Below are 12,520 nucleotides of genomic sequence, written 5' to 3' on the forward strand. Positions count from 1 at the left end.
AAGGGTATCTTTTTTTTTTTCTTTATGCAACCAAAATTTTCTTCTGTTTCATTCTCTAAATTCTTTTTTTTTTGTTAGGAAATCTCTTTTCCTTGGTGGACTGCATACCTCTGTTACAGAAAACACTGAAAGATGAGTCCTCCGTTACATGTAAACTGGCTTGTACAGCTGTGAGGGTAAGCAGAAGCAGTAATTTGCACCACCACAGATCAGAGGCATTATTTGTTGACTAGGATCCTGCTATGTTCAGATGTATAAACATGGAACAAAAAATTACTTCTTTCCCAAGAACTTTATTGTAGAACATGGATTCAGGCATAGAAATGGAGGAGCAAACAGCTGGAAAAAATTATGTTGGTTAGATTGCATAGCAGTGTAATCTAATCACGATATTTCTAGTCATAAATGTACTGGTATGAGCTGTAATGTTACATTAACCAATGGTAGTGTAAGTGCATTAGACAGAAAAGATATCTAGCCTAAGCAAGGAAATGTGAACATATAACACCTGGTTGTAGCCTGTATTTAGAGAGCAAAAATTAAATGTGAGAAATGACAAGTAAAATGGTGATTACTTTCTGAAATAATATTTAAAAGTGAGGAAAGTCTCAGGAAAGTAAGTGTTTCAAATTGGGTGAAAGATCCATCAGGCAATTGTTAAAATCGAAACAACAGTGGAATTTGTGAATGGAACTTAGAGCATGTGAGTTTTATTTCTGTAATAAAACTTGTGGAAGGTGTTCTGTGAAAAAGCAGAGAGGTGAAGGAGTGAGCTTTTCCTTGAGGAATTTTCAAAAAAAGTAGAAGAACAAGGACAAACTGGAGGCCAAGGGAAGTGAATTAACTGGGGAGAGCCACAGGGTGGCTGACCGTATTGCAGCTTATGGGTCAGTGAGACAAAGCGTAGCTTTTAGTAAAATGCTGGCAGTTAGTATATGGAACGGCAGTTAGTATATGGAAAGAGGAGGGGTCTGTGATGCAGCTGAGGGAAGGAAATCCAGTTAGTTAAATAATGCTATCTTTTTTTAACCTTCTGTTCTGTGTTCTTATGGTCATGTATGATTACGCTTATGACTATGGCTTCTTAGAACACTTCACTAGAATTGTTCAATTCAGGCAACTTAACACTAGTCAATTTTGACTTTGTCTTTCTCTCAGTGTATGTTGTAGCCTGACTTCATACCTTTTGGTGTAAATGTTCAAAAGCATTTTGGTTTGTTAATCACCAAACAAGAAAGTATGTTTTTGTGTAGTTAAACAAGACATAGAAGTGTAAAGTTCTATAACTTTTTCCGAAGATCAATGTAAAGTTCTATAGTTGAACAGTCATTAAAATGAGGAAATATGACTTTTTGAAAGACTTCTGGAAATCAGAACCAGATGTCTAAAAATACCCTGTGGAAATTAGGAGAGACTTTGAACAATTGAGAATGCAGTGCTTACAGTGTTTAAGCTCTCAGTTTTAGACCTTACTCTTTGGAGGATTGTCGTCTGATCTGAGGCTTGTGTTCCTCTCCAGAGTTTAAACTGAGCAGCAGGTTTTAGCAGTTCACATGGAGCTAGTGTCCTAGCCTTGCAAAGTACCTAGCTTTGGTACTTTCTTCTAGCTCTTAAGCAATAATGGTTTTTAGTATTCTAAATAAAACAGATTTTTATGATCGCTTACATACTTTAATTCAGAGAACCTCTTCTGTAATATAACTGAAGGTTGTTTTTTCTTCTCAGCACTGCATCATGAGCTTATGTAGTAGCAGCTACAGTGAACTAGGTTTACAACTAATTGTTGACCTCCTTACGCTGAAGAATAGCTCATACTGGCTAGTAAGGACGGAACTTCTAGAAACACTTGCAGAGGTGGATTTTCGGTAAGTGTTTACCTTTTTCTATGGGTGTTGTAGCTGCAGTGCAAAGATGCTATGTATAGGAAACTGGAACCAAAACGGTGCAGTTTATTCTGAATCATTAATGAGTTTCATAAAACTAATTTGGACTAATCATTCATATAAGGAATGTATGAATTCCTTTGTCAAGTTACTTCACTACCAAGCCCAATCCTGGTAACACAGTATAGGAGTTTCTAGTTCAGTGGTCTGTTTTATCAAGTCTTCTGTAAATCTGTGATCAGAGAGAGACCATATAAACTGGAAACTGACTTGAATTTCCTGTCCAGTTGTGTGTGGTGTTTTTAAAGAAAAAGTCCCTGACCTGTTCTCCATTGTCAGGTCTCTTCTGTTGCTCAGTTTCTTTTATACTGAAAGAATATGACTTTACTACTTTTCTTGCATTTCCTCATTCTCCACAGGTTCTTCCAAGCTGAAAGACAAAAGGTGTTTATGTGAAAATTATTCACGTTATCCTTAGTCATATAAAACTGAACTTTTTCTGATATTTGGAATGTGTTACCATCTTTTCAAAACATTCTGATTTTTATGTGCGTGGGAAAAATACAATTATAATTGCAATGTATAAATAATCTTTAACTAAAGAAAAGTAATTCTGTTATATTAGCCAGATGATAGTTTAGCAAATAACTTCTCTTCTAAAGGTAGCCGAAAGTGTGTTTACTACTTACATTTTTCCTGCAGTGGTGTTTTTAAAAAATAAGCAAACAAAAAGAACCCTCAGAGCACTGAAGGGAGAAATAACCTTTTATGTTAACTGATGTACTTTAAATTCTATTTTACCTCAGGCTAGTCAGTTTCTTGGAAGGAAAAACTGAGAGCTTGCACAGAGGTGTTCATCATTATACTGGTGTAAGTAAATTATTCAATCAGTATATTGTGTATCTGGATTAAGGTACCAGTGCCATTTCAGCACTTCACGTTTAAATTCTATCAACACTGATAGTTGCATGTTTTCTGTAAGTAGGCTTATGTTCTGAGACTTACTACAGTTGGAAAGATACTTTACTACTGAGATTCACATATCTTGCTGTTCTCTGGGGAGGGTGTGGGTTTTGTTGTGGGTAGTGTATTTAGCAATGTTAAGGTAAAAGTTTTCTTACAGACTTGTATGACAGATGAAATCTCACTTGTTAGCTATCTTTTAACAGTCTGGTCAAATGATGAAAATGTTTAATGAACTTTACCGTGCTAACTTATTTTCTAGCTACTAAAACTTCAGGAGAGAGTGATTAATAATGTTGTAATATGTCTGCTTGGAGATGAAGATCCAAGAGTGAGACATGTAGCTGCAGCTTCATTAACAAGGTATGTATGTTTTGGTTTATTTTTTAAAAAAGAAAGAGTTTGGAAAGATATTGACATGTTTCTGTGTACCTATAACTGAAAAAATTCCTTAGTGGGTCATTATATTTTTGTTTAAATTTGGGATGGGAGACAAATGCAGCTTTATGGTATCTGGAGCATGCATCATTCTGAATCATTGGGCAATTGTGCTTTGCCTTACAATTACATTTATCTGTATTACATTCTGAGGGTCACTCTCGGTTTCAGCTTCCTCAGGTTAGTTTTCTGCATGCTGATGTGATTTGCTCAGTATCCTGGCAGTAGTTGATGGACTTATCATGTTGCAGTTCTACCAAGTTGTCTAACTCCCAAACATTGTAGTTTCCCCATGGTTATAACTAGTGTATCTTAAAACTTCCATGCTCACTGATTATAGTAAATAGCTAATCTTGTTTGAAAAGCAGCTGTTTGCTGCGACCTACTACAGTTACAATTGGTGTCCAGATAAACACATCAAACAGTAAGGATTAGCTGGTAGTTTATTTATTAGAATTCAAGGAATTAAGTTTTATGCCTAAAGAAGTTGGGAGCATCTAATACTGAATTCCTAGAATATTTAATGTCAGAGGAGTCTCTTTCCTAGTTTTTCAGACTATTAATTATGTCAATTCCTAATAACAAGTAAAGGACAATGAAACATTAAAAATTCTGCCTCTTAAAAGCATTTGTATTGCAGAAATAGCTCAGCAGAGAAGTTGTTCACTGTTGCATCATAGTTGGTATTCATTGCTTATATTCAGGGATTTGATTTTGAAATGGAGTTATTTAGCTAACTGAGTGGTAACAAGTTGGAGTTTTTCCATATCTTCATGTTGACTTAGTGACAGCACGTGTGTTAAGGTTGGAAAAGACTTAACTGCCCAAGAAACCTGCTACATTCTCTCAGAAGCCCCTTGAAACATCCAGTATGGGCATTCATTGGAAGTACTGTCAGTAAACTTGTAAAAAAAAAAAAGTGTACTGTAGTTTTCACTGTTGAAAATGTTGCTGTTCAGGAAGACTGGATCTTACACAGTAAGTTTTGCCGTGTGGAAATCCCATGGTGAAAAATTGTCCTTTTCAGGTATAAATTAGTTTTCAGTTGACATGGATATCCATGGGGAAAATATCTGGGGAGATAGGGGAACGCTAAGAGAGAAATACTTTCTAGCAGAGAGGTTATTGTAGTGTCTATGGGTAGGTATCTCTTTTAAAAAACTTTTTTTAAACTACCATTTGTCTAGAGCAGTTCCTTTGTCCTGATTTGAGCTCCTTGATTATGATGAAGAGTAGTTGTGTAAAGGTAAAGGTGAATTCAGCTTAACAATATGAGTTTTAGTAACAGTTTAGATATGTCTAATTAGTGTATGTAGCTTTCTGAATTGTATATTAAATGTACTTTAAATTGTATATTAAATTTCTGAAAAATACTTTTCCTTTTTGACAATTATCATTAAGGCTTGTTCCAAAGCTATTTTATAACTGTGATCAAGGACAGGCTGATCCAGTTGTAGCAGTAGCAAGAGACCAAAGCAGCGTCTACCTGAAACTACTGATGCATGAAACACAGCCTGCATCTCACTTTGCAGTGAGCACTATTACCAGGTATGTTATGTGACTTGTCTTGCTTTAAAAGGAACGTGGACCCAAATTTCAATTCATAATACCTAGTGTTATATTTAAATCCTGCAAAACCATGTGCTTATGAAATCTTTTTCTGATCTGAAGGAGCATCTGTGGTAGATTTAGGCTCCACAGAAATAGACTCATGTTTAAAGGATAAACTGGTGTGTGAGTTACTAGTGATGTGCTCACATGTTGATTGTAGGGAGTCATTGTTCTGTAATAAACTTTATTGCCCTCCTCATTGTGAGGTCACCCTATTTGTCCATTAAATTGCACAAGTAAGTGCAGCTTTGCAAGCTAATCATATGTATATGTTATTGTTCTTCAGGTATCTTGATCAGGATTTATAACTTCACATCCTGTTTAATGGTTTTAGTTGCAGAAGTCTGCACTGCCCTCTAATTTTGGTAGTGTGATCTTGTTGCTGTATTTTTGCTGCCAACTATAATTTCTAAACTCTCCTATCTAGATATCTTGTCTTCTAGACAGTATGAGTTATATATTTATGGGGGCTTCTTGCTTCTATCAACTTGTCACACGAGTTTTTAATTATGTACCTTTTCCATACATTATCTTGATTGTGTCACTCAAGATTTATATATTGTAGTATGGAAATGAGAACTTTGTGGACACTGTGTTATTTCAAATACAAAATAGTTATTTTTCTACATCAATGATATTTTTACAGCAATAATGCAAAGCTTGTGCATGTGCAAAAATATTAGATGGATTTGAGCAAAAGCAAAGACTAATGCTAAATTGGTGGTGATTTCTAGAGCACTTAAGTATTGAGAGTTGATCTACTGTTTCTGTTTGCTAACAAAGAGATTCGATTTATAAACTAAATTGCTTTTGCTAGTACAGAAGCAAAAACATTAAAAAAAGTAAGGTGGTATTTGGAGTGTTCTCTGATTTTTGTATTTTACAACGGCCTATAAAATATGTAATAGTAATTTAAGCCATAATAATTTTATAGGTGTTTCTTTTCTGAAGTACATGTTTTATTGGTATAAATATTTCTATTTCAGAACATACAGAGGTTACAATATGCTGCAAAGTCCAACAGATGTCACTATGGAAAACAACCTATCAAGGGTTATTGCAGCAATTTCCCATGCATTGACAATATCCACTACAAGAGCTCTTACGGTGAGTTTTCTTAGTTGCTTTAGTGGCTGAGTTGTTTGGTTTTTTGTTTTTTTTTTTTTTTGTTGCTTGCTTGCTTTATTTTTAATTATTTCCTGGCTGTATTGGTATCTGCAGCTTTAGTACTGGGGCAATGGCGCTAGTAATATATTTAATTCTCACTCTTAAGATACCTTGTTGTTGTTAACTCTTCCAGTGATGAAACTGATTTAATTCTGGTGTTAACTTCTTTTCAGTTTGGCTGCTGTGAAGCTTTGTGTCTTCTCTCCACAACATTTCCAGTCGGCACCTGGAGTGTAGGATGGCACTGTGGGTATGTTCCCCCATCTGTTATTCAAGCTTTAAAAGTCACGTTTACAAAATGAAAGGATGCTTATTCAGGTATCAGAAGTCTTGGTTTAGATATATGTTGCTAAGCTTATCTTAGCAGTTATTTAAGAATTTTATACAGAAGAGTGTAACATCAGGTTATCATGCTATTAAGTGTCAGCACTTTTCATCTCTGGAACCATAGCATGTATCACAGGGATTGGCTGCAACTGCTGTAATAGAAAGATACGTGTGGTCAGTGTCTATCAAAATAAGTAATAGGAAAAAACTTTCAATGCTTTTGAAATTATTTTTATCTTCAGGATATTGTGTCTTGTAGTGTCTCTTTAAAATCAGAATATCATTTTCATCCTGATCTCATGTTTATGTTGAAAAACGGCGGGTAAAGGAAGGAATCTTTTTTTTTTTTTTTAAATTGAAAGGCACTCTAATTACCTGTGTAGCTTTGTCAAAAGAATAGCTGTACTTAGTGTAAATTTTATTTTCTGAAATTGCTCTAGTTGTATTAGACCAGAGTGACTACATTAGAAGATATTTTTTTAATTAAAGAAATCCTGAAGGAATCCCTTTATTTAGAAGTTGCATAAAGTCTTTTCCCGAAAGAATGTTAGTAGCACTGTGCAGGTCTGACAGATATGAAGTGATGTGTGTATTTCATATAGTATTCTGACAAACATCTTTTGGTGATCTCTGCCTGCTCATTTTGAAACTTAAGTTGTGTGGGGAAAATCCAATTTTAAAATTATGATAGAGGAAAATATGGAATACAGCAGCAAATTACAATCTTGGATAGAGTTCACCCATAAATCTAGATGATGTGAAAGATTACAATTGTTTAAATTCTTGTCATTTTAAAACTATATTGTTACACTGGAATGCTACAGCTTATCTCTCTGATCCCTACCTTGCAAATGCGTAAGACTTTTAACTGGAGATAGTTCAGGACTGGTTAGCAATGAAATACAGAAGTTTATCAGTAGATGTCACTAGCAGCTTTGATATCTGCTATGTTAAAAAAAAAAAGTAATAGCTCTTCAAGAATACGAAGTATCGTCAGGTCTCTGCTGCACATTTTTAAGTCCTACTTGAGTGTTTCTGTAGTACTGACTTTTTTTAGATCAGCAGTCTACTTGACTGTTAGTTTTCTTTTAAACTTACCAAAAGGGGAAAAAAGTCATGACATTCCAAAATTAAACTTCCAGTGTCTCCCAGTCAAGTCCTTCAGAGGAAGCTCAGAAAGGCTGCACCATTGGTATGGCTGGCATGGTCCTGTCTCTCCTTTCATCAGTGTGGTTCCCACTGGACCTCTCTGCACATCAAGATGCTTTGATTTTGACTGGAAACTTGCTTGCAGGTAAGGTAGAACAAGAAAAGTTGGGTTGTCCTGATACTTTTACTATTAGCATCAGAAGGCCCATATCTCATCCTATTCTGATGGCACTTATCAAAGTACTCACAAGATTGAGCAGAAGAAATAAAGGAGAAACTTCTTGCATCCAGGAGGTTTGAAAAGATACTGCCTCCAAGTTGCAAATCTCCTCTAGTTGCCAAAGGGAACGTGCAGCATGCTTACAGGCTGGGTACAAAGAATTAACATTTTGTTGTTGTTGTTGTTTATAACTATGCACCTACTGCTGGTTTTGAAAATACAGGCTCACTTTTCCCTATTTGAATTTCTGTTCCTATAGAGATTATATGCTTCTAAAATTTTCTGATATTAATTCCAAGTTTTTATCTTCTTTTTCTTTAAATAATGTGATTCGTGTTGCAGCAAGTGCTCCCAAGTGCTTAAAGAATCCCTGGAGTGCTGAAGAAGATTCAAACCAAGGTGCTGCAAAGCAGGAAGAGCCCTGGCCGGCTCTGGCAGATCGAACTCTTGTTACTTTAGTAGAACAGCTTTTTTCTCATCTGCTGAAGGTCATTAATATTTGTGCACATGTAATGGATGATGTTGCTCCTGGCCCAGCAGTAAAGGTGTGTATTAAAAATAAATAAAAAAACCTTAATGTGACTTAAATACTGTTGTGATACAGACCTCTTGAAGGTGCTGCATTTTAGAGTTGATACAGGTAACTATCAAATACCTTAATAATATGACTCCACTACGTGTAGGAAAGCAAGTAACATGAAAAGAACACGTGTATCGTTCTTCCATGCAACAGGTTTTTGTTTAGTTCTGCAGTCTTTCTGATATTACCTTAAATTTCGAAACTTTTATTCCTGGTGACTGTTTAATTCAGTGAGGAGTGTATATAGCAAATGGAGTATAGGATTGTATACGCTGGCAAACAAATATCTGTTGACTTTTGAGTTGGTTGGCTGGCTATAATGCACTGACCTTTTTTGGGGCTTAAAATAACTCTTCTATCTTCTGAATATCCTGCGAAATAGTTTGACGTCTGAAAGAGCTCACATGAGGTACTTCGGGTTTGGGGTTTTACTTTGTTTTGAGGCATCTACATTTTGAGACTGATTTAGTGAGTGTAAGGCAATGTTACTAGGATTAGTGATTGCTTCATATTTTAATAATGTGAAAATATTTTTTTGACACTCCTTTGTCTGGAATCAAAAGAAATTTAGCCATTGAGCTCTAATTCATTGGTTTATGGTGAAGTTGAGAAGAAAAGCAGGGAATACATTAAACTACTTCCTTTTCACTCAGGAAATTCATGTCTTGAACCTGAGAGCTCAGACATTTTAATGTAACTGACAGTCAAATAAAGGGGAGTTTAAACAAAAGATGAATATGGCTTGTATTTGTGAGAAAAAAAGCTACTTATGCATGCAAAACTAATACAGCTTCTTTTAATTCTAGGCAGCGTTACCTTCTCTCACAAACCCACCTTCTCTTAGTCCAATTCGGAGGAAGGGGAAAGAAAGGGAGTCTGTTGAACAGACATCTGTGCCAATGAGCCCTAAAAAGGGTGGTGAAACGAGTCCAGGTAAGCACACTTACTCCTATTAACCCTCCCATCTACCATCCCCACCTAAATATGGTTATGGCATAGAGAGAAGTAGTAAAACTGAGTAACTTGTTTTCTGAAGTTTTAGTTCAAAAGGCTGGCAGACCTACTGTGAGAAGTTCTTTTCGGTACTGCACTGCAGGAAAGGCAGCTGTGGGTGTGGGCTTCTTTACTGTTTTGTTCTTTATGAAAATTCACTGTACTTTACAGAAGCAAGGTACTTCTGAATCCTTTTTCTCACTGTTTTCTGAATCTACTCAGCTGTTGACTAAAATTAAGAAGCAATTTTTTAATGTATTTTACCTAAAAGAAGTTTAAAAGTTGCTTTGCATCTTTTGGCAGGACTAGCTTACATTACTCCTGGAAACAAGATTCTGAATCTTGAAAACTTTTTTTTACTTAGTAATGAATGAAGGAAATGAGTGTTAATTCTGTTTTGTAAATTGTACTTGCACTTCAATAATAAGCCCTCTGGGTTACTCTCTTATCTCAGAGGTCTAGTTTCTTGGAATGCTAGTTCATTTTCTGGATGTACAGCATGGTGTTTTGCAGCTTTAAATATGTATGTGGATTGAAAAATTCATGCTGTCTAATAATTCAGATATGGTAAATTATATTGAGTATACATGTCACGAGCGCCTTAGAAAAGGTATGTTGTTCTAATCTATGATATATTTTTAAGCTCCTAGGCAAACTGATACTACTGGGCCTGTTCCAACAAGTAAATCATCTTCAGTAGGAAGCTTTTATCATCTTCCATCATATCTGAAGTTATACGATGTCTTGAAAGCAACCCATGCTAATTATAAGGTACTGCATGATATTGTTCAATTGAATTAGAATGTGGTTGGGAAATCACTTTGTGTTTCCTTTAAACATGGCTCTGCTTGTATCAAGACTCACTTGTTTGCCTGTGTAAGGAGTTTATCCACCAAAAAAAAAAAATTAAAATAATCACAACCAACACCAATGAAATAGATGGGCATTATCACCCTAGTGCTTGTTTCTCTGCTGTCAGTAATGTTGGTACCAAATGACCCCCTTGGCAATGCTGAATGCTTCCCAATGTCTGTTTTCTCCACAATTTATTCCAGGATAGGTAAGCTTTTTCCTCGTTAGTTCAGGTAATAGAATATGCATTCCCTAGGGGCTTGGTGGTCAGATTTGTACACTCTGGGGGTTATATTCTTATTACACCTACTGTGTTTCTGAGAAATACATTATCCCTTCTCCGTTACTTGTCAACATCCTAGGCCTTCCTGTACGCTGTAACTTCCTCAAGCTAGAAGATCCCTTTCTTAGTCAAAATGAAGTCCTACCTTTCTAGGAATTCATAAAGGAGTCTAAGATGTCAGTGGTGTTGATTGAACTAAGCTGAAATTTTAGGCAAAAGATCATTTTGTGTCAATACCCACTTCTTTCTGTAATTTTTATCTCTTTGTCAAGTAATTGTTAAGAAAAAGTGTGGTTTTACTTTTTTGGACCAGGTTACTTTGGATCTCCAGAACAGTAATGAAAAGTTTGGATGTTTCTTACGGTCTGCCTTAGATGTTCTGTCTCAAATCTTGGAACTTGCTACTCTTCAAGACATTGGAAAGGTATAAGATTTGTGTGTGTTTTCTTTTGTAGTTAAATTGTCCAATAGCTGTGGTCCTTACTGGGGAAAAAGCATGTATCAGTGATTTTAAATTTGGTACTGTTGAGAGAGACAATAGTCCTAGAAGCATTGCACTGCCACAATATTGGGTAAAGTGTTAAAGCAGATTTTTTGGGTTACATTGCTGCTGTTGAAAACCGGAGTAATTTTTTTACTGCTTAAATTTCATGTGGAGATTTTTCTTTCCAGCAAAGTGATTTGCCTTCAGTCATTCTTACTATATTAATATGTTTAAATATACTCATGTTAAATATACAAAATGTCAGAAGGCATACTGTTCTCCTTCCTCTCCTGTGTCTTTATATTTTTTTCTCATTAAATGCGGTGTTAGGCATTGTGGTGTTTTAAGATTAGGAGGCAGATCATGCATTTTTATTTCTTTACATACTTCCATGATTTCCCTTAAATTAGCTTAGTTTTACTTAGTAAAAAACCTGTGCTGTTGTCCAGTTTTCATAGTAATACTTCATATAATGAAGAAAAATGTAATTAGGTCCACTTGTTTTTCTACTTTTTCTAGTGTGTAGAAGAAATTCTGGGATACCTAAAATCGTGTTTCAGCAGAGAACCAACAATGGCAACAGTGTGTGTACAGCAGGTAAGGAGGTAATTTTTTGCATGTTACTGGCAGGTTAATCTTGATGTCCTGTGGTTATCAGTTGGATACTAAGACTGGCCATTCTTTTCAGAGAAGTGGTGTGAGGAAACTGTAGCCCAGGTGGAGCAAACAGAGCATGTTTTCTTTAATTTTTATGACTTGTTCTGAAACTTGGTACTGTCTGAATAATATAGTTTCTTCTTGAACTGCTTCCAGTTCAAAGAACTATTTTAGCTAATACTCAGAAAACAAGTTTGTTTCCTACCTTCCCAAAAGCGTTCTGTGGCCGGTTAACTACATCAAAAACATGGAAAGCAAAGAACTGCCTTACTGATGACTTTCTTGCAGGCTTCCATTTGGGTTTAAGTCATCAAAGCTTAATTTTGGTGGGAGGTGGGCTTTAGTAGACTTATTTTGATTTGTTACATGGAAATAGCTTCAGTTGGAAAACCAATCGTATATTTTTAGGTGAGGTGTGGATTGTTTCTTTTTTCCAGCTTTTTTCTGACATCTTGTATTTGACTACATGATCCACAGTTTGCTCTTTGACCTTTCCTCTTAAGTCCTTTGGGAGAATGAGGAGTCAAGTTTTTTTTTCCTGAAACGTTAACTTTTTTTTTCCTTCCAATTTTCTTCTCTAGCTATTGAAAACATTGTTTGGGACAAATCTGGCTTCTCAGTACGATGGCTTGTCTTCAAACCCCAACAAAGCTCAAGGCAAAGCTCAACGCTTAGGTTCTTCCAATTTGAGGCCTGGTCTCTATCATTATTGCTTCATGGCACCATACACACACTTTACACAGGCCCTTGCTGATGCTAGTCTAAGGAACATGGTTCAGGCTGAGCAGGAGCATGATGCTTCAGGGTAACTTTCTTCCCTTATGATATAATGTTAACTTGAACTAGAATATGTTTTTATTGTTTTTTCATAAGTGCAAATATCATAGGGGAGTTAAGTAACTTGAAATTATAG

At 35.7% G+C, this 12,520-nt stretch overlaps 1 protein-coding gene across 1 annotated transcript in view; it reads left to right on the forward strand.

Moving 5' to 3' along the window:
- HTT (huntingtin) overlaps window positions 1-12,520 on the forward strand; it is an 81,330-nt gene that overhangs the window by 25,353 nt on the left and 43,457 nt on the right. Inside the window, 14 exon segments of the mRNA XM_035898633.1 lie at window positions 79-176; window positions 1,726-1,865; window positions 2,690-2,753; window positions 3,109-3,209; window positions 4,686-4,832; window positions 5,882-6,002; window positions 6,236-6,312; window positions 7,532-7,683; window positions 8,101-8,303; window positions 9,145-9,271; window positions 9,975-10,102; window positions 10,780-10,890; window positions 11,470-11,547; window positions 12,189-12,412. Coding sequence (XP_035754526.1) covers window positions 79-176; window positions 1,726-1,865; window positions 2,690-2,753; window positions 3,109-3,209; window positions 4,686-4,832; window positions 5,882-6,002; window positions 6,236-6,312; window positions 7,532-7,683; window positions 8,101-8,303; window positions 9,145-9,271; window positions 9,975-10,102; window positions 10,780-10,890; window positions 11,470-11,547; window positions 12,189-12,412 — 1,771 coding nt within the window.

Source organism: Egretta garzetta, unplaced genomic scaffold (assembly GCF_000687185.1).
Source record: "Egretta garzetta isolate BGI_Z169 unplaced genomic scaffold, ASM68718v1 scaffold107, whole genome shotgun sequence".
NCBI lineage: Eukaryota > Metazoa > Chordata > Aves > Pelecaniformes > Ardeidae > Egretta > Egretta garzetta.